Genomic DNA, 18,720 nt, shown 5'->3' on the forward strand with positions numbered 1-18,720 from the left:
CCTGTTAACTTACTGCTTCACTCAAACCTTCAACACTTCAGTTTGACAAGAGTGGAGAGCAACACACAGTCAAACAAACATGACATTAGTCAGAATCTACTTAGACATGCAGCCTGTAGCTGCTGGAGCAAAGCAGAGAGTCATCCTCTTCTAAGGCCGTCTTGCTCCTCCCCCCTGTTCCAAGTTTTGCAGTATTTCAGTCTTCAGGAGAATAAGGAAAGCCATAATGAAGACAGAGCCTGCAGACACTGTGAACCTTATAGACTCTCACTTATTTCTGCAGGTACCGGAAAAGCTTCAGCTATATCCTCCAGGCTTTTAGAAGCCGCTTATTTTCATGTTTTACTCCATCATAAGAGGCAGAAAAATGGCTTTGGAAATATATGATGAGAATTTTATTTAATTCTGAAGAAATGTTGGATCCAAACTTTTTGTTTTTTCATTAATATTTTTTGATAATCTCAGGAACTCCCTGAGTCTTTTCTTTGTATCCTTGTTTTTTTGGAGCAGCATCTATTCTTCTTTTGACTGTCTAAAACTGTCTTTAGAAATGCTGACTGAACTGAACTGTGGAGGTGTGTCAGTGGGTTCAGAGGTCTGCGATCTGACCCTCTTACCACCGGCACCCCCTGTGCCATCCTTACCAGGAGCTGGAACGCTACCTGTTGGCGGCGGCCAATGGACCCAGCTGCTGGACCTTCATCCTGGCTCTCCCTACAGCTCCATGAACTCCCACCACTCCCTCATAAAGCAGGAGCCCAGCTGGGGGTCTGCCGACCTAACCGAGGACCCACACTGTGGTCTCGGGGCCTTTACCGTGCATTTCTCCGGCCAGTTCACAGGTTCGGGCCCCTGTCGGGTGGGTGCCTTTGGGGAGACAGCCTCAAGTCAAAGAATGTTTTCTGGTGGGGCTTACCTGCCTGGCTGTGTGGAGAGTCCGCCTCCAACCAGGAACCAGGGTAAGGAACCTGTCTTACCCGTGCCTTTAACAGAATCAGGCAGAGACAAGATTAGAGATTTCCTTCCACTTTCATGGCTATCACTTTTGGGAAGAAACATCTTCAAGAGAGAATTATTACTCCAATATTAACAATGAAGCAAGTCCTTCTGTGCTGACTAAAAGTTAACATCCTCTCAATAAACAACTAAACAGACATGCTTTTCACTAATGTACAAGCTGGGTTTGAACCAGTGGTGTCAAAAGTACACACATTTCTTACTTAAGTAGAAGTATAGATATTGCAGTTTAAAAACACTCTGGTAAAAGTTGAAGTATCAACTTGACCTCTTAACTCAAGTAAAAGTGAAAAAGTATGTGCTCCAAAAACTACTTAAATTATACTATATAATACTTAAAGTATAAAAGTATAAAGTAACCTTTAAATAAACAGCCAGATGCCACTATTTGAATTGAAAGCTAATTTTTCAACTATTTCGAAAAATTCTTTGAGATAGGGCCAAGAATGAGGGAGGTCTTGTTGGCATAACGCTGGTCTGTGAACCCTGTGCTGTGTGGATGCGTGTTTGATGTGCCGCTTAAGACAAAGCTTTGCAGTTTCAAAACTCACGTCGGCTATCACTGTTTATTGTTGTGTGTGAATAACAGGACTACAACATATAAATCAGCCGTACCTCGGACAAAATCTTTGGATTTAATGTTGTTCATAACACCCGTACTTTTGTAAATGAATCTGCCAAATAACCACAATTTGTTTCCCACGAGAGGTATATCTAAATGTTTTTATTTCATTAATATAACAACAAGTAGCTCCATTGGTTATATTTTAATGCGTTTTCCTCGTTGATATGCAGTTGTACAGAGCGAGACGCGCTCCCGCGACTGGGGATGCATATCTCGGCAGGCAAGCACTTTTTGGCATACATAACACCGGACCGCGGTTCGCTAATCCGTGACCTCTGCATAAAACCAAAGCCAAGAGTAACGAGTAACATTTGTTTTAAAAATGTAAGGAATAGAAAGTACAGATACTTGTTTGAAAATGTAATGAGTAGAAGTCAGAAGTAGGAGGAAAAATAAGCAATACCTAAAAAGTGTACTTAAGTACAGTAACGAAGTATTTGTACTTCGTTACTTGACACCTCTGGTTTGAACACATAAAAGGTTGCTCAAAGGTTTTAGAATAGCTTAAACTTTTGATAATGGTGTAAAACCATTTCACTGTTTTTATTTAGATAAAAAAAAATAGCAAAACCAAAAAAAATTTAAAGAAATGTAAAGTACTTTCCTACCCCAAATATTGATATGTATTAATATTTATAAGTTTTGCGTTTTAAAGTGAAATGTAAAATTAAACTCTGGCAGAGAGCTCAGAAAAAAATGCCTTGACCAGAGTCAAAGTCAAAGAATACAGATCTTGCACCTCTTCTGACAAATATTGTCAAAACAAGTTTCCATGAAATTGAATATATTTACCCCCCCCCACACACACACACACACACACACACACACACACACCCAAAAAAAATACATACAACATGTTTAACTCCCACTCAGCCTTGGTGACATTTTTAAATTTCACAGTGTTAAATATACTGTAGCACTGCAGCATAGAACCCATATCATTCTTGTTGCTTTAACATTAACTTTACAGCCGTTTAATTGTTTAAGGCCGACTCTGCTGATGTGTCTGGAACTACAGTTTTGTTTTTGCTCAGTTGAAAAAGCAGTTTCTGATGAAGCAACAAAACAGAAAACAGACGTTTTTTTTTTTTTTTTTTGTAATGCTAAAAATAACTTAATAATGAGTCATTTTTCTAAGAAACTATTTAACTTCCAGCTTAGGCCTGACTCAGGATATTCCTTTCTTTAGGTGTGTGTGTCATACAGATATTTCATCGACTTTTACATTAAGATAAATATGCATCCAGTTGAAGTTGTCATGTGATGCTACAAGAATGCTTTGAATTAACATCACAACTGCTGCTGTTTGAGATTATGACCAAAAGTTCATGAGCTGATTGATATTGTTGATTTCTCGTCTACAGACCTTATCCAACAGTAGCTCATTCTCAGACTGTCTCTTGTGTTTTGGCAAAATTTCTTTTTCCACCTGCCATAAATTTTGCAACCACAAGCCAGAGATAGATGAGGGAAAAAGGGAATATGCTTCTGAGGAAAGAGGATTTAGTTTTTTTTGATGGATGCCTCTCTGCAGTAATCTTGCCAGGAACTAAGACATACTACCAACAGGAAATAGATAACTGACGCTGGTTTCTTCACAAGCTTCAAAACGTCACTACCGTTTGTTTGGTGGTCATTTTTAATGGGTCCAGCAGAAATTTTTTTTTCCTCATCCCCGTCTCTTCATGTTTCTCTCCTCAGGTTATGGCACTGTCGGTTTAGACAGCAACCCCAGTTACGGTCACACACCCTCCCACTATACTCCTCAGCTCTCCAGCCTGTCCTTCAAGCACGAAGACACGCTGTCACCGACGAACAGCATAGGTAAGTGTCTGTGCTTCAACATATCTTCACCAGACCGGAAAAACTATGACGTCTCATCAAGGTTATATAAGAAGTAACCCATCATTTCTCATACCACAAACACTATCGCTAATATCTACTTTCATTCAAGTGTCTCAGTTTCAGGCACACGTAAACACGGTTTGCCTTAATGACTTTGAAAAGTCATAACTTAAAGGGAATAACCTTCTGAGACTCTGTTGGAATGCTAGTAACTGTCATGGGAACAGTATACTGTATGAACCTAAAAAGCATCACAGTTTCTCATTCAACTCAGTGAAAAATAGCAAGCAACTTAAATTAACCGTTATTGTTTTGCAAAAATATTTCAAAAGTCCATGCCAGTATAATAACATCTGGTTTTGGTTGGATCTTAAAGTGTTTTATGATCCACAAATAAGTCATTGCATATTCATCAACTTAAAGTACTAACTCACTTACTTCTCTGACCAGAAGTACCCCAATAAACACATTTTCTAACATAAATGACGCTCTTGTCATGCTTTCTTTTTGTTCCTATTGGAAAATGATTAAAACTGTGACTTAACTTTTAAAACTACAAAGAGAAAGAAACTGCAGACTATGGTAGACCGCCTTTCATCCAAACCCCAAACTCTTCACCTCTCCTACCACCTGGAATTTATTCAGGCTTTGTTTAAATTAGAGAAATGAGATGCTACATTAGGAAGCTGACACATAATCAGTTGTCACCGTTTCCTTGTCGTTACTATGTGTGACAACTTGTCTGTAGCTATACAGATTTTATTATCTGTTCATTTGTCATCCTGATTTCCAAATATAAAAAGCAGCAGAATGACTACTCTGACAACCAGATGTTTTAATGCTAAAATTTGTTATGCAATACAACACCTGTTCTTTGCCAAGAAAACCAAGCTAAAGTTAGTTTAGTTTTCTTTTTTTTTTTTGTAAAACAAAATGCTTCTTTGAGTGTTATTGATAAACCAGACATTATCATAGTTATAACCAAAAAGTATTTTATTTGTAATCATACTTGACGTCTCCCACTTTATTTGGGACCGGGTTGCGGGGCAGCAGTCTCAGCAGAGACCTCCCTCTCCAGCTCTGCTGGGGGAAGCTTGAGACGCTCCTAGGCCAGCCGAGAGACATAGTCCCTCCATTGTGTCCTGGGCCTCCTACCTGTGGGAGGCATCAGAAAAACATGTCCGAGCCACCTCAGCTTAGTGGAGGAGAAGCGTCTCCACTCTGAGCATCTCCCAAAGGACCAAGCTCCTCACCCTATCTCTAAGGGAGCGCCCACCAACCCTGCAGAGAAATCTAACTTCAGCCGCTTGTATCTCAGATCTCGTTCTTTCCATCATGATTCAGATTTCATGACCATAGGTGAGGGTAGGAACGTAGACAGACCAGTGAATCTAGAGACTTGCCTTTTCGCTCAGCTCTCTCTTTAACAAGACAGACCAGTCCAGTGTGTCCATTATAGCAGCAGCTTCACCAATCGGTCAGTTAATTTCAAATTTAATTTAAATGAAGAATATTTTGATAACAGACATTTTTTACAGTCAGACCTAAAGATGTGATATATTAGAAGATTTCAACTCAGACCCGACATGAAAGAACACTTTATGGAGTAAAATACCTATACTGTCCACAAACTATTGTGTTTATATGATACATTTATATTGGGTGCATGGGAAGACATATATGGCCTTTTCCAATAGATCCCACAACAAAATCTATGCCTTTAATGGTTAGATAGTCCTCAGAGCTCAGAAAAGTAAGGTAAATGGGTAAAAATGGTGGGCAGGGAACTCTGATTGTTTTATATGAAGGACATGCATTGCTGGCTCATTTTAAATGATCTTTTTACATTTTGTATGTTCAGTTGAGCAGCAGTATCCTGCACCAAATCCCATGTTTGGTTGTCACAGTCCGTCAGAATCTTGCCCAAGCAACCAAGCCCTACTGCTGAGAAACTACAACAGGTACAATCATTCCCTCTGTTCTCAATCTCACTCTCTGCCTTCAATCACTCTCTGAATGCAATTTCCACTCACAACAAAGTTTTTAGCCTCCTTGCTCATCTTTTAACGTCACATTCTTTCCTTTGACACAGCTTGCTGATTCTTGGTATTTTTTGGAAGTGTGAACTCTTTCTGATCCCATAAGGAGCTCTGCAAAGGGCTTCTGCTTCGTCAGTATCATGAATCCTCATTTGTTCTGAGGTTAAGTGCTACCAACTGGTGCTCAGTAGGCCAAAACAAACACAGGGTGATCTACTGCTGATGTGTCTGAATTCACCCTGAGGGAAGAAAGTACAAGAGACAAGTTCAGTGAGAGTGAGAGTTGCACAAGGGGAGGGTGGCAGTAGGAAGTCTGTTCATTTCAGACACTACATGTGTCTTCAGCTTGTGTTCATTTTGATGTAAAGCATCTCTAGCAGTAAATTAGGAGGACATTCTTTAGATTCCAACTGGAGATGTTGTTGGAGAAAAGGAACATGTGAAACCCAAATATTGGGACAGAAGCAGATAAGCAGAAGGAAGAGTGTGCGGCTGCTAGAGCTCATGGCAGGAACTGGAAACCCTCAAGCAAGAGGACGCAAACGTGCACATGCATGCACATACTTCTACACTAAGCCAGTGCATGTCAGATATCAATGAGCCTTTCCATAGTTTAACATAGCTCAGTGGTGATTAGCGAGCCATCGCGATCCTTCCCTCAAGGACTTCTCAAGGAATGCCGTCCAGAAATCCCCCAAAACTGTTTTTCGCCACTAATGATGCTGAGGACGGAGTGATGTCATGCTCTGATCCAGGGTGTACTAGGCACGGAGGCATTAACTCCCACAGAGAGTGCAATCGCATCTTTAATAGTGTGCATGCCTATGTGTGCGTGTAGCAGTGGGTTCTGCCAAGGTAAAGATAGAAGCAATGCCTGTGCTTTATGAGAAAACTGAGATGTTTGATGACCTGAGAGGATGTGCTAATAAGCAAATCATCAAAAAATCCTTTAAAAAAATACATCTGCATTTAATCATCTTTGCTTTATCTTTTGATAGAACTTTCTTTTAATGTTGTTCATAGTGATAATTTGTACCAAATGGCATCTCAGCTGGAATGCATGACATGGAACCAAATGAACACCCTGGCATCAATGAAGAGGTGAGCCTGTTCTTTTAACAGCTTTGGGGGAATATAAATAGAGTTTCACAATATTTATTAGCGTTTTACTTTCAGCATGGTGATTAGAGATTAATAATGAATCTTTTCCTTTATTATCAGTAATCCTTCAACATAACTATATTATCTATTTCTATGTATGCAGATGATATCATCATCATCATTTCTTTGCTCTGATGATATGCAACTAACAAGGTTCTTTCTCATGTGACAACAGAAGTTAGAAAACAGAAAACGATCTAGAATTTTTTAAGACTGTCTTTTGTTATTTTGTACTCTATGGTACAACAACAACAATAATAATAATAATAATAATAATAATAATAATAATAATAATTATTATTATTATTATTATTATTATTATTATTATTATTATTATAAACCTTGCTTCAGAGGCAGATTTTCTGGGTTTATATATATATATATGTATATATATATTTCACGGCTTTGATTTACTCTAAAATCTCAGACCCTGCTCACTGATGAACATTTTATCTGCATTTAGCAACAGCCATGCACTCAGCTGTGAGAGCGAACCTGCGCCCCCAGCGCCACCCATGCTCGTCAGTGCCCAATACCACATTCATACACATGGTGTCTTCAAAGGACTTCAGGTCAGTCGGCTATCCGAAATATTTACACATTCAATACATGATTACATCAATTAACAAGGCTTTTCACTGTATTTTCCTTTTTTTTCTAAGGATGTCAGGCGGTTGCCCAGTATTGGTCCTTTAGCAGCAAAGTCCACAGAGGCATGTGAGAAGCGGCCTTTTGTGTGTGCTCATCCAGGCTGCAACAAGAGATACTTCAAGCTTTCTCATTTGCAGATGCATGGCCGAAAACATACAGGTAAGAGTTACAAACATTTTGAAATACGGGTTTTTAATTAATTTCTTAAAGCGATAGTGATGAAGCTGTGCTAACAGCAACTGTATTTGGGATTATTTTGCAGGGGAGAGGCCATACCGGTGTGATTTCACAGAATGTGGCCGCAGATTCTCTCGCTCAGACCAGTTAAAGAGACACCAACGCAGACACACAGGTATATTCATTTAATGTCTCCATACTGCATTCAGATAACCCTTTAGGCTTTAAAACGGAGGTCTTCAACAGGGGGTCTGCGCAGGTACTGCATGGGGGTCGCGAAAGTTTTCATTGATTACACTTTTTTTTATATTTCCCCCTTGCAATTTTTCCCACTGATTGAAATAACTTTAAATACACATTAACATGAATTCAACACACTGTAGTAAACAAATAAATGGAGGAAGAATTTTTTTCAGTCATGAATGCCCACAGGAGCTCTTTCAATCAGGGAACACCTGTCCCATCAACAAGGAATAATCCAATGGCGGAAATTACTTTCGTTACATGACTCCATCTGAAATAGAGTGACTATAGGAACAGTTTGATATAATATAACACAATTTAATACAATATATATAACTGGGGAGTCCCCGCTCCATCTCGTTATCAGTTTGGGGGTCCTTGGCCTGGAAAACGTTGAAGACCCCTGCTTTAAAACATTTGGATACGCAAAGGTTTACTTATTGACAAAAGACACTGGACCGTCAGGTTTTATACCCACCTTTTGGTCTCTTTAGAGACAAAACTATCAAATCTACAGCAATGTGAGGCTTGGGCTTTTGGTGTCAATAAATCCTACACTCTTTAAAGCATATTTTTTACTTACTCTAAGTTATCACCACTGTTGGATAAAGAAACTCTGTTGGTACTAGTCAATGAAAAACTGTTTACTAAAATTTCTTCAAGATTCCCATTGTAAATTTCTGGTATTACTATAACAACACATACAATACTTACAAAAAGTGAATACATTGTAAAGTTTTATTTTATTAAAATTAACATAGATATCTTTTGCCCCCCCCAAAATAAGAAAAAAAAGAAATATCTTCAAAGCCACAAAATGCAATGATATTGTCCTAATAACTTTTTTAAATAGTAACCCCTAATTTTGCTGATTGCATCATAACCAGCTTTATTACAGTAATTTCTCCTTATAGTTGTTCATACTTTGACTCCCTATCCTCCCTCTTGACATTTTCCGCCTCGACCGTCACGTCTGCAGGAGTGAAACCGTTTGAGTGTGAGACCTGTCAGAGAAAGTTCGCACGGTCAGACCACCTTAAGACGCACACTAGGACTCATACAGGTAAAACAAGTGCGTATACCTTTTATTTTCTTCCTCTCAAATTTTCTCAGTTCACTTCATTAATAAATCTAAGTTGTGAACTTAATTGGTGTTTTATTCTAAAGCCATATCTTCTCTATTTCTCCTTCGTTTTGTCCCCTTTTTGTCAGGTGAGAAGCCCTTTACTTGCCGCTGGCCCAACTGTCAGAAGAAGTTTGCCCGCTCTGATGAACTGGTGCGCCACCACAGCATGCACCAGAGGAACCTGACCAAGCCACAACCCGCCATCTGAGCAGTGACAGACTGGGGTGTAATATAAAGAAGCTGACAGTATGTTGTTCCAGCTCGCGAAGAAACATGCCTGAAGCCTGGTCAGCAGTTTACGGTGACCTGGCAGACTTGGTGAAGCGATGAGCACAGCTGACGCCAGCAGCACTCAGATAGAAGATGCATCAAGGATATTCCTTGATGGTCATATTATATCAATAGGAGAGATTATCTGAGCCGAGTCTTGTATTTTTGCTGTAAATGGCCGATGAGGAAAAAATTATACACTATTCTGTTTTCATATGCTTGCACTGTTTTTGTCAGACTTTGACAATGTTATGGACTCTCTTCCCCAGTTTTTGTCAACATGTTTATATGCCTTATTGTAGATTTTTCTCACCAAAGTGCTTTGTATATATTGTATGTGGTGTTTTTTTTTTATTCTGTAGATCTGCTTTAGACCTTATCTATGTTTCATAAAACTGAATTCACATAAGTGCTCTGTGTGAGTGTGTGTGAATGACAGAGGAGCGAGTACTGTGAGGTTAAGAGGGGCCACCCTATGAGAGGTGGCGGTGTGAGATGGTGGTAAAAGCACGTGAAACGGTGGCCCTCTGTGACTCTGACATGGTGCAGGTCTGACCCTCTTAAATCTCCGACACACATCTCTGTAACCAGGACCATCTGCAGCCAAGTAAATCTCATTAGAGAGCATACCTCCGTGTTTTCATGCTGACTGCCCCCTTCTATACAAGATGAGCAGCCCACTCAGTACAGATCTATTTTATTAATAAGAGTATGATTGAAAAGTCAGGTTTTTTAGTAATCCGGGTCAGTTAGGTAAACTTGTGCACATTGATGAAACACAAGGTCTTTATTTCTTTTCATTCTGATCAGTATGGTTTAGTGAAACCATCTTTAGCTTGAAATAAACAACATTACCATGATATACTACTAATATGTACTTATGTGCACATGCTCATCGTATTTATCCATAATTAATTTATTTTTTACATATCTGAGCCACATGGTGGCAGTGTCAGCCCACTCAGTCCAGCCCATGGGATTTGCCCCTTACTCTCTCAAAGACTTCATATTCTACACTTCTGCTCTGCTTATGATCTTATCTGTAATAACAATTAATACATTTTGGAGATATCAGTAGGAGTAACAGGAGGGTCCATTTAGATTGTGCTCATAACCAAACATATATGAAATGGATGGATGGTTGTTACCTTGTGTGCAAGAGATAAGATGATTCACCCACTGGAGGTATGTTAATAAAACATGACTGATTGTGGGCAGAAGGAACGGCTGTCCAGCTGTCTGAGCAACATTTGTCATGTAACGAGAAAAACAATGTAAACACCCACATGCAAGCTGGGCGCCTTTAGAGCGGTGGTTTAATATCTTCTATCCCTCATTGCGTACATCTGCAATCGAGAGGCGTACCTTTGATTAAATAATAAAAAGCTGCTGAAAAACAAAATAGAATCAACAAAGGAGACTAAAATCTTGAACTTCCATTTCTTACCCAACAAAAATTGCAATCAGGTCTGGTAAACTAACATGCAAGACAAACAAAACTGTTTATGTCAGTCTATAGGTTCCAAATGTGATTCTAAATAGAGAATCACAATAAAACCAGGAATAGATTATGCCCAAAATAAAAGCTGCAAAATGTATGAAATTGCATAGGTCACCAAGATATCAGCTTGTTTGGTTGAAATTTTAATGTACAGGAGACTGCTTGGATGCACCCCCAAGTGCAGTGCATCTTCTCTCCGCATCCCAGTCATTTATTGGGGTGCAGAGAGCAGATGGCCACACTTGATTTAGAAATTAGCATGAAAAATCACAATCAATATGAATCAAAATGTTTGAGAAGCAGAATCCAGGTACATATTTTCCTATTATTGTTCAGCCTGTATAAAATGTCTGTCTGCAGGCACCAAAAGACTTAAGATAACCTAAAGCAGCTTCTTCACATCCTACATTTTTCATAGAATTTTTTGCGTAGATAAAAATGATGTTCCTGAATGATAGAACGTATATCAAGGATACAAAGGACATCAAAATCAAGAAACAAGACTTCTGCATAATGCCATTTGCTAAAGATAATACAAAGAAAAATAAGAAAAGGTATATTGTAAAATAAAAAAAAAAACAACAAATCAGATGTTTATATATATACAGACAATTATTACTTACATGCATTACTTACTTACTCTTCTGAAATATGGGGGTTTTAATGCCATTGGGAGTATTCGGCTGCCTGTGGAACAGGTATAGCTTTTCTTAATTAACAGGGCAATTGTATCTTCCAGAGAAAAGTTGAATCATCTAACTAAAAATAAATGTTCATGTTATTTCTCCTCCCACAGATGTCTAACTATCTAAATACAGAATTTGCTTCATTACACTGTATTTCTCTCTATGTTTTTGCAATGGTCTCAAATTCTCAATCTCCACTTTCAGTTCTTTTTTTGTGATCAGAAGTAAACTATTAGCAGCTTCTGTTCTTCCTGCTTCAGGGTCACAGTCTGTTCATTTTAGTCGTCTTTTAGGCTGTTTTCAAATCCACATAATAGCTGTTAGGCTCTATGTCCCCCCCTCCACCACCCGTTTCTTAATCCCGTGCACTTTGATTAGGAAAGGCTTTTCTTTGTTCTGGCACCACAGGGGCGTTGTGAATCATGGGAAAGATCACAGGGATGGCCAAGCAAAACATTTTTTCTCACTCCAGTTCACTCTTGACCGGAGACTATAGATGAGAGCCGGATGCTTTAAAAATCCTCAGTCATTACCGTTATCTGTATCAAGCGCTTCTGGAGAGATGCTGACCTTGAACCCTGTGCTGACCTACTTGATTCACTGCATTCCTTATGAATGGAGGGATTTCTGAGCAACACTGCCAGACACTAACCACCAACACAGAAAATATGGCTGACGACTGAATCTCATCCTCATGCTAGCTCCAATCTGAATGCATGAACACACCCAAACTTGCATGCAAACACGCCACCAGCTGCCCCCTCAGCTGTACTGCTGGCTGTTTGCCTTTAAGGGGTGTCAGCGTGGGTAATCTCAGGTGACGTACACCTGGTAACACACAATCTAAGACATCTGTAGGACAGCAGGCCTGCTAGCTTTACAGACTTCTCAACCAAAGCCTCTCTAAGCTTTTCTTTTCAATGCCTGTGCATCCGGGACTTGCATTTTACAAATATAACCAAGGAAACAGGCATTAATCTATTTGAAATTGAATTGATCTATTTGATAAATTCAAATTCAAACCTCTTTTTTATATTATTTTAACCCATCATATCAAGGGCATACCATTTTTTTTATTAATAGATCAATTTAAGCCCCATGTGCATCAGGCATCAGCATCCAGATCCTGTTGGGATTATTTGGGTTGAAAGATGTTTTTCAACCTCTGGGAGCTGGAAAGGTCAGTGCCCATGTAGCTCAAACGGGCCTCCATGAGCCCCAGAGAGGAAACTACATGGAGGCCTGTGTGCAAAAAAAAGCTACACCACCAGGGGGTGCTGTCAGAGACTGTTCCACTGCTAAGTGAAGCATGTTCTTAGTTGTATTCCCAGACAGCTTTTACCCTCCCCTTAGGCAATACTGCTTGCTTGCTTCTGCAGAGCTGCTGCTCTGCAGTCTGAGAGGCCTTGGGGTTCTTAGGGGGGTGGAGTGGGGAGGTATTCCCTGTGGTCCAGCAAAGGAGCCTGAGGGCCTCCTGTGTTTAGGGGGCTTGGGGAATGCACAGGCCTTAGGGGGCCTGGAGCTCAGATGGGGCCTTGAGGGGAATATTTCTCACTCAGGGAACAGAGAAAGAGCAGATACATAAAGACAGCGAGGGGAAACACCTTGAGAGGAGGCTGTCAGATATGAAGGCAACAGCCGGAAAGATCCCACGAGGGTATGCAGGCAAAGGAAAACAAACACTTGAGCATATGTATACTCTAAGCAAAAATAATTATGTGGGCCAGCAAATAAAGAAGAAAAAAAAAAAACCTCAGCTCCCTCGTCAAACATAGCTGCTTTCATCTCCTCCCCCCACACTTCACTTTGCCTCCTCTTTACCAAAGGAAGATATTTGATTGTAACAGATTAGATTTGTCTCTATCGTGTAAGATAAAAGATCACACACTAAATCAAGCTCCCTAGAGAGCAGATGGGAACTGCCTCGTCTCCTTTTCCTCAATCCCAAAGGTATTCAGACGCTGGAACACAGGGAGAAAGAAGGCGAGACGAATAATGACAAATGGAGCGAGACAGTCAGTTTGTTCAAAGATATAAGGTCTCTCTGGGACAGCTCTGCCTCCACCTTTTGTGCTAAAGACTCCAAACTGTTGGGAATGAGCCCTGTCCTTTAATTAAAACTAGAAAAGCTTCTCTGCGAGTAAATGAAATGTAATATGCATCAGCCTGTCAGAAGTGGATGACTGAAGCAGTCGTGTAAAAGCTGCTTGAAACAGATTTTGAGTCTCTCTGACCTCATGTATAAGGGCTCTCCATTTCTCAAGAGGCAGTTACAATTAGTTCCCAACTCACTAGGTTTATAGTTCCTAAATTGAAACCTACCTCTCTTTAAAGCCTTCTCTCTAATTGTGTAGCCATTAATGGACAATTTCTTATCTCCACCGTGTTGATGGCGCATAAAAATCATGATGATAGATGAGCACAAAGTGCAGTTCTTCAAAGGTAACAGATTTCTATCCTGTGTTGTATACTCGCCACTAGGAGGAGTAAAGCCCTTTGCTGGGGAAGAGAACAGGGGAGGCCACTTTCCCAGATATAGCATAAAAGATTGATGCCCTCCTTCAAGCTTCATTGTGCAGGAGTAGAAACATGCAAGGCGCTGAATTAGCCTACATTGGTGACATGAGCATACAACCGCACAGCTTGCATAAACGCAGGAGGAGGTCTGCGCATCAGGGGCTGCTCTTTACACAATATGCCTTTTTATTTCTGTAGGGCAGGCTGGATTTCTGACACATATCTATATGTATATATTGAATAAAACAATCAAATTATTGTTTATATATGCCTACTGAATTTTAAATAATTCATACCTCCTTTCAATAAATCACCTATATGATCAATCCATTAAAGTCACATTTATCTAAGCACAACATTTCAATGGAAAACTGAAGACTCAATGTGCTAAGAAGAACGTGTAAAAGAAAAACTATGTTTTAGATACTGTAGAAACTAAACTGATGTCTAAAAGACAAGATTTTTCTGGATGATAGGATTATTTTGAAGGAAAAAGAAGTCAAACAGATAATCTTAAATTGAATCTCTGTATAATAAGACTACATATTCTGCAAAACCTGCAAATCCAGTCAGGGAAAATATCTATCAGGATCTCAGAAGCAGAAAGAAAGCTATTTAGAATAGAATAGAAAATATTGTCCAAAAGCAGGGAAGTTTAGTTTGGACAATAAAAATAAGTAGACAGAAGAAAGCTTTAGGCCAGATAATATAAAGATTAAAAAAACAACATTTTAGGTTAAGCTGTAGTAATTTAAAATCAATTTTCTATCCTGAATCTTTTTTTTTCCAATATGAAAACAATCACTAAATAATTGTTGTGGCTTATTTAGTGAAAACTGATAAACTGATACTCTTTACACTTCTGCATGACTGATCTCAGTTCTTTCACTGACTATGAGGCAGATTTGATCTGTTTAACAAAAATATTGTACTATAAGTGTTAAAAAAGACACAAATTGTTTCTGTCTGACATTTAATAAAAAAATGTTTCAAGTCAGCATAGACTACTACATTAAGAAGCACTTGGTAAATGACAGAACATGTCCTGTGGTCTTATTAAGCTGAGTTCACTGATTCTAGCTGGAATAGGATACATTTCCCACACACCTTTGTCTAAAGCTACACAGCTTATATGTATTGCTTACAAATGTATGCACTTACGAATAAAAAAAAAAAATCACAAAAAATATTCTGGCTCATTCATTGCACATGCTAGCTTGTCTTTGAAGGCTGATATGGGGCTGGGATGTTATCTCCAGCAGTCACTGGGAAAGAGGACAGAACAGCACCTCATCACAGGACAAGACACCATGCACACATACACTCACACTTTGAAGCAGTTTAAAGTAACCAATTAACCCATCAGTCATGTTTTTTAGCTTTAGGAGGAAGCTGGAGAGATCTGGCACAAGCATTGGGTCAAACCCAGGACCTTCTAACAGGCAACGGTTCTACCGACCAATGTGCAGCCCTGGAAATAGAAATAACTTTGGCAACATAAATTGACAATGTTTGTAAATATCTGGTTATCATGTTATTAGCTTGAAAAAAAATAAATCATTTCTGTCCTAAAGGATAAATGCTAATTTGATAAGATATTTTCTCCTGTTTAGGTACTGCATAAACATTATAATTTTGCTTCATTTCTGTACCCTGATCTGTACGTGCAACTGCTATAAACAAACCAAACGAATCAATAAACTAAGTGTTATATGAGAGGAGAGGAGTCTTACAGAGTGATTGGGGTCTTCAACTACAGCAGAAAATCTGCAATTTATCCTCCAAAAAGAAGCAAACCCAATTGCCTCTACCTTCAGCTGTCATGTCAAGACATGATATCATCGGCAAAACACCACAATGATAACCCAAGAATGTACTGCTGTGCTGCATGCTATTATATAACGGGCAGAAAGCTTGTTATGAAAGCATTAGGGCAGGGTTGGCTTTATATGTTCCAAAGATCATTGCAAATAACAGCCTGGGATACAAAACACAAGAGTAAATAAGACAAACATGAGGGAGCAGAGATATAAAGAAGAAGGCATCTTGATTGTAAGAGGCAAAGGGAAGTGACAGCTCGCTGAATGGATTGTGTATTCTGTTATGCAGACTGTTTAACGGGTGTGGCAGTTCAGAGTTTGCTGCTGTTAATTGGTGATAAGCAAATGGAGGTGGAGAATGAGAAGAAGCAGTTTAGTAGGGAAGCCTAAGTGAAATGAATCTTTTGGGTTGCTGAATGGTGCACTTTATGACCCTCTTTTCTGAGCGTCTTTAGCTCGATCTTCACCCAGAGGGCTCATTATTATCAGAGGAGAGGGGCTGATCTATGCAGACACTCATATGAGACACGTCTGAAGGCATTAATACACACACACTCCACCCACCCCCCCAACCCAACCCAGTGTGAATGATTAGTACTCTGGAGTAAACAGGAGGGGCAGACTGTTTAACATGGCCAAGAGGCAACTAGCCTGTGTGGCCCCCTCCTGCCACATCTTGAAGCAAAGACACGTTTGGTTTCGTTTACATCTCTGCACCCCACTGATACTCATCCACCTTCAGTCACACATTGGTTCTGAAATGTGACACATGACAAACCTCGTATGCCGTCTGAAGTAAGTGAGGACGCATTAAGCTAGAATGATCCAACATGCAAATCATCGGAGCAGCCAATACTTCCCATAATGGAGAAAAAATAGGAATAGAGAACCACAGTTAGTTATTTTTTGTTTTTGTTTTTTTTGTGCCGTTTAGCCAATATAGCTCTGGGAACTGATCTCCCATGGCTAGCTGATAGCCCAACAGACTTGGCTTCATAAGCAGACAAGTATGACTGTTACCACAGGGTTTCACTTGATATTTGTACATTAAACTTTATGAAAATTATTTGGCGTATACGAAGGACATAAAAAGGGAGGTGAGAGAGAAAGAGGGGATAAGAACTAAGGGGAGAGAAAGAGAGAGATAGAGACAGGAAAGAGTACATGAAAAGAGAAAATAAAACAAAACAGCAAAAATAGACAACACAGAAGATTTACAGTAACTCCTAGAAGTCTGCTTCCACACCTGTATGAGACGAGAGGGACAAAAAAAAAAAAAAAAGAACATAACAGCAAAAAGAAGACAACAGACAACTATAGTAGCGAGTATCCTTTAAATGTCCATGTGTGTTAGAGTCAGAACCGATGATGATAAATATTATTCAGGAGGGTACAGTATATATCTACAGCTGCAGCTTAATATTAAATATTAGTGTGTATCTGTCAACATCTGGAACCAAACCGCCATGGTATAAATGCATGAGCATGCTTCTAAAGGATTTATAAAAGCTTCTTCATAAAGGAAAATATGCTTAATAGGAGGTGTGGGCGGCCCCAGACTCGTCCTACAGGGCCCAGGACAGAAAAAGAGGCAACGCAAAACCCAGATAGACAGAGGCACCTCAGATCATTGGGAGGGCAGATATAGAGACGGCCATACCTGCCAGAGCAGGGCAGACGAGAGCACCCGGGGTCCAAACCCTAAGGGGCCAAGTCCCAAAGGGACCAAGTCGCTGATGGGCTCCCCCCTAAAGGCCACAGTGCCGGGGTCCAAAGGGGCCATTGCAGAGAGCCCATGGGTTCCGATACTGATTTTTTAAGGCTGATGGCGAATATTTTGATATCAGTCCAGCTGATCAGTTATACTTGCAGCCCTTATTTTAAGGCAGATTCTTCGAGCAGATATAGCTTTTTCTTTCTTCCTATATGTGATAGCAATAGAGATGACGTAATGAGAAAAAATGTTACACAATGTAAGCAAAATAACGTCTATTAACAAAAAAGCTAAAGCTAAATGGGCTCCATAAAGTTTTTTCAAAAACAACTTTTAAAGAGAAATATATGTTTAAAACTGAAAAGGACATGAAATATGCAAAGAATGATTTTAAACTGAAAATAAGTGTTTGACACTTCTCATCACGTTCAAGATTTCTTTTTTCAGTTTCAGATTTTTTCTTAAGTTTTAAACTGCTGTTCCCTCTTTGTGGTGGCAGGGGTTAGATAACATTGGATGTCAAAGTATGACTTTAGGCTTATATTCCCTGCCATTACATTCAGGAATAGCAGGAACTAGAAATGCAATTAAAGCATGATAAATACATTTGCATGTGATTGAAACAAGAACTTTAGTTTATTTATGTTTTCCATTAAATTCTTTTTTTCAGTTCTAAAAATATTGTTCAAATTAAATTTTTCTCTCCATTGCAGTAAAAAAAAAAAAAAAAAAAAATCAGTATCAAACTTTTTTTTCTATCTTTTCAGTTTAAATGGGATCAAACTTTGTGGCCCTTAATTTAACTCCATAGAAAATGCAGGGGAACCACAGTGCTACATGATCTGAAGCATGGCTGCTATATATGCACTAATGAAAAATAAAATGCACTAATAAATCAGCGAACACATGGGAGCGATAACGATATATGGAAGAAAAGCAGAATATCAGCCGATGTATCAGTCTATTTCAAACAAGGAACACCTTGTTAATTTTAAGACCTGAAAAAAACCCATATAAAATTAGATAAAGCAAACTTAAATATCCCCTTCCTACAATGCCATCTAATTATTTCAAGTAAACAGTAAAAACATCCTAACATAAAAGGAGTTTTGCTTTTGCTCTGAGATTAAAGTAATGTCCTACGATATAACACAATAACGAAGCCAACACAGGCATCCATCGCTCCATCCCTTGTTCCTAATGAGCTTTATCGCATTGGTCCCGCTTGACTTGTTTTTCTAACTGGCACACATATCTGTGTGTTCCACATGAGGAAGCAGAGGGGACAGGCTGGGTGGCAGCGTCGCTTTCTCAGTTACATCCGAGAG

The 18,720-nt window shown here is 39.3% G+C and overlaps 1 protein-coding gene across 3 annotated transcripts; it reads left to right on the plus strand.

Moving 5' to 3' along the window:
- The first annotated feature begins 215 nt into the window (after positions 1–215).
- wt1b (WT1 transcription factor b) lies at positions 216–10,989 on the plus strand. 3 transcript variants are annotated; one of them, XM_038306689.1, is made up of 9 exons: positions 216–959; positions 3,344–3,466; positions 5,349–5,448; positions 6,550–6,627; positions 7,151–7,259; positions 7,350–7,497; positions 7,601–7,690; positions 8,738–8,821; positions 8,971–10,987. In XM_038306689.1, the coding sequence occupies exons 1-9, from the start codon at positions 551–553 to the stop codon at positions 9,090–9,092; spliced, it is 1,263 nt and encodes a 420-aa protein (XP_038162617.1). In that variant the 5' UTR covers positions 216–550; the 3' UTR covers positions 9,093–10,987. The 3 variants fall into 3 exon arrangements, with proteins under 3 accessions (XP_038162617.1, XP_038162616.1, XP_038162618.1); XM_038306688.1 differs by having other exon boundaries at positions 8,738–8,830; positions 8,971–10,980; XM_038306690.1 differs by lacking the exon at positions 6,550–6,627 and having other exon boundaries at positions 8,738–8,830; positions 8,971–10,989.
- The last annotated feature ends 7,731 nt before the right edge of the window (positions 10,990–18,720 follow it).

Source organism: Cyprinodon tularosa, unplaced genomic scaffold, assembly GCF_016077235.1.
Source record: "Cyprinodon tularosa strain WSP-4 unplaced genomic scaffold, ASM1607723v1 ctg59, whole genome shotgun sequence".
Classification (NCBI taxonomy): Eukaryota; Metazoa; Chordata; class Actinopteri; order Cyprinodontiformes; family Cyprinodontidae; genus Cyprinodon; species Cyprinodon tularosa.

What these genes read in the sequence shown, in the direction of transcription:
- wt1b (XM_038306688.1), top strand. Translation starts at nt 551, where the DNA reads ATGCTGACTGAACTGAACTGTGGAGGTGTGTCAGTGGGTTCAGAGGTC. An exon ending in GCCTCCAACCAGGAACCAGG is followed by an intron (nt 960 to 3,343) that starts GTAAGGAACCTG and finishes TTCTCTCCTCAG; the next exon opens with GTTATGGCACTGTCGGTTTA. An exon ending in GCATGGCCGAAAACATACAG is followed by an intron (nt 7,498 to 7,600) that starts GTAAGAGTTACA and finishes ATTATTTTGCAG; the next exon opens with GGGAGAGGCCATACCGGTGT.